General features: G+C 32.7%; 2 protein-coding genes across 2 annotated transcripts in view; both read right to left on the bottom strand.

Annotated features, from left to right (window-relative positions):
- LOC109586180 (uncharacterized) overlaps positions 1–3,402 on the bottom strand; it is a 26,156-nt gene that overhangs the window by 5,274 nt on the left and 17,480 nt on the right. The gene's annotated exons all lie outside the window — the stretch shown is intronic.
- LOC109586181 (putative leucine-rich repeat-containing protein DDB_G0290503) lies at positions 48–2,705 on the bottom strand. Its single transcript, XM_020002352.1, has 13 exons — positions 2,384–2,705; positions 2,229–2,300; positions 2,098–2,181; positions 1,974–2,048; positions 1,876–1,917; positions 1,756–1,830; positions 1,653–1,706; positions 1,531–1,602; positions 1,385–1,486; positions 1,294–1,329; positions 1,182–1,241; positions 1,017–1,136; positions 48–882 (listed from the first exon to the last, which is right to left on the bottom strand). The coding sequence occupies exons 1-13, from the start codon at positions 2,694–2,696 to the stop codon at positions 257–259; spliced, it is 1,731 nt and encodes a 576-aa protein (XP_019857911.1). The 5' UTR covers positions 2,697–2,705; the 3' UTR covers positions 48–256.

Below are 3,402 nucleotides of genomic sequence, written 5' to 3'. Positions count from 1 at the left end.
GTTCATGCTTATGCACACAAATCTTAACAGTACTATATAGTATAATCTATTATTTTATCTCTGGGTATCCGCAGCTCTTGCGGTTATCGCATCAAAATGACTCTATCCCCCGTCTATCCCTTTCTCTCTCCTTCGGTACTTATACTTATGCTCATCTTGTAAAATTATTATTAAATTAAATTAAATTAAATTAATTTGACACTAAAAATAGACAATAACACATCAACCACATGTAAACAAAATAGATCTATTGGTTTTAAAACTTGGTAATGCCAGTATTTTCATAAGCAGTGGTAGATGAATAGGAAAAGTCTAGTCTGTTAGTTTTACTAACAAATTGAGAGCATATTGCTTTGTGTTTCTGATCTACCACAATCTTTCCAAGTCTTTTGTTGAATTTAAGTGAATCAACCAGTTCCAGCACTCCCTTAGCATCAATGCTAGTGCTAGCAACATAAAGAACAGACAATGTGCAGTTGATGCGTATAAATTCAGCAAGTGACGGAACACTGAGTGAAGTAATCTCAGTATTAAATTCCAGTGATAAGTACTGAAGCTTCTTGTTATGTTTTAGTGATTGCACTAGAGTAATGACCCCAACATCATCAATGGAATTGTGATTGAGATGCAGACTCTCCAATGTGTTGTTATCTAACATTTGAGATGAGAAAAGGTCAATGAAGCCATGTCTTAATCGAGTTGAGAAAATATATAAACTGTTAACACTTTTCTTCTGCAGCAGAGGTACTATTAACAACTGAGCAACATCAGAAGATGAATCGCTGAGATAAATTTGTTGATGATTGTCGTCTATTCTTGTTAGAACATCTGTACACTGCTCTGCTGATGGAGAAGTAAGACGCACTTCAGATTCACTCCACTCTGTTACAAACAAAAAATTATAAATGATAAATAACTGCTTTGAACCCTGTGTGCATGCACATTATACTACTACTGCTACTCTTGCCATAACAATAACTGCGAACCAGTGTGTATTAATACAATATGTAACTCACTTATGCTGGTGATCATGTCTTGCTCATTTCTTGGGTATAGCATAGCCTTCAAACTTTCAATTTCTCTATCCTTCATTTTACTAATTCTATGTTGTGTCTTTAATTTCTCTTCCAACTCATCTGTTTAAAAATTATGTATCATTATCCTTTGCACATTTTGCTTACTTCTTTGCAACTTAAGTTCTTCTTGTGTTTGAGATAGTAGTAGTCTCACAGATAATAATTCTACAATGTGTTTGGTATGATTGACTTTTCAGGGAATTAACTTTTCCATTACCTTCATTTGTTGACTTTATCATTGATTCTTTCTCAGCTGTGAAAATAAAATATGTGTATGTAATGTATGACTATCAAAAGATAAAATGTACCAATATCTTGCTGATTGTCAGTAAGTTTTAATTTCAATGCCACTAAATCTTGTAGTTGTTCTTCTGACAGTTTTCTGAATGAAGCTAGCTCTGTTTCTTTAGCTACAGTGCATTTAATTCAATTGATGATGTATGTCAGCACATACCAGTAATTCCTTCACTGAGCGTATTGACTTCTCTCTCCTTCTTTGCAAGCAATTTTTGACTGGACAATAATTCTTTATGTATAAAACACATGATGTAAGTAGCTTTAATTTCATTTAATTACCTTCTTCCTTTTCATGGATAATAGTTTGTAATTCCTGAATTTTAGAATCTGACTCTATATTTCAATGAATAAAAACAATTTCAAGCTCCAAAAGTAAAACTACCATTGTCTTTCTCTTTGATAGAGACCTTTAAATCGTTAATTTCTTGTACTTTTGTCTTCAGCTTTTCCTCAAAATCTACATGCACAGTCAAGTTAAGAATAAAATGATTGTTTTTCTTACCAACTTTCTGTGTTTCATTGCAATGAACAGCAGCTTGCAACTCTTCAATTATACAATATAAAATAAAATTAATACAAAAGTATACTGTATGTTTTTACCATTCTCCTTCTCTTCAAAAGTAGACTGTAAATTTTCAATATCAGAGTTGTTTGTCCTCAGTTTTTCCTCAAAATCTATATACACAGTGAAATTAATAATTCATAAAATAATTGTTTGTCTTACCTTTTATTTGTTCTTTATAATTACAAATATTATCTTGCAGCTCTTGAATCACACAGTCCTTTGTCTTGAGTTTTTCTTCAATATCTACATGCACAGTGTAAATTAATTCTTTGAAAACATTACACATGTACCTAATTCTTCCCTTGATTTCTGTCCTGACACAAAACATTGATCAGCAGGTTCTTTTTCAGATGATTGTTTACCTATTGTAAGAACATCATCATCAGTAATTGGCATGTAAAAAAGCATTTTGTATGTAAGTATTATACTCTATATCATAACTAACATTCTGCCTGATAAGTATCAGTGAGGTGCTTTTCATAATTGTCAGCAACATCCTTCTTATCTGGATCCTTTCTTAATTCCTCTAGCAATTGTCTCCTGCTTGCATTAGGAGCATGTAGCCATAACTCAAGCAATGCTTCAGTCTTTCCAGTGATTACACCCTTTGGTAGCTGATATATAGCATCTTTGGTTAACCCCAGTATTACTCCAAACATAAGCCATTCATTCCTAGTATCAATTTGTTCAACTAATTCTTTTATTGGTGGCTTTTGGTCCAAGAATTCATCAAAAGTGATAACTCTGTTACAGGCCATTTTAAAAACAACCAGAGACAACTAAACATTGACAGGAACTAAAAACATGAGCAGAGCCAAATCACCCAATAGCTTGGCCAATAGTTGTCCTTTTTCACTATTAAATGCCTTTTAATTATTATCATAGACATTACCTGGTTCATGTTTATCTGCATTCACCATCTACTCCATAGTAGTTGCTGTGCAGAAAGGATCTCGAAGGAATATTGTGTGGCCGTGACTATTAGAAAGCGCTTGCTTATAATGATATATCTTCCTTTCCACAAAGAAAGTTTAGGACTACCAATAGCAAAGTTTTTGTTTCTATAGAGCTACATGTATGTTGCAACCAGTTATGGGCAACATCTTTGTGACACTTTTTTGCCTCTACAGCTTTCATGCTTTTGCTATCTAGTGTTACCTCATATGATTCTTTAATTGAAAGTTCTTTTGCCCCCTACTGACAACACATTCATTGCGCCATCACTATTAGTAACAATAAAAGTAAGATAATCTATGCAAAAACTTAGCAGTTGTTCTTCAATGCATTTATGCATAATTGAACGGCCACCTGTATACTTATCAAATAATAAACGATTTCTACATGTATCAATAAAGAAAACTAGAGAAAGAGAACAGAAAAGGAGGATAACAACACATTCAATTGATTAGGACACTTAATATGACACTAATAGAGTAATAATAATAATAATAATAATAATAATAA

This window comes from Amphimedon queenslandica, unplaced genomic scaffold, assembly GCF_000090795.2.
Source record: "Amphimedon queenslandica unplaced genomic scaffold, v1.1 AMPQUscaffold_12928, whole genome shotgun sequence".
Classification (NCBI taxonomy): Eukaryota; Metazoa; Porifera; class Demospongiae; order Haplosclerida; family Niphatidae; genus Amphimedon; species Amphimedon queenslandica.
This window is presented reverse-complemented; position numbering and strand designations above follow the sequence as displayed.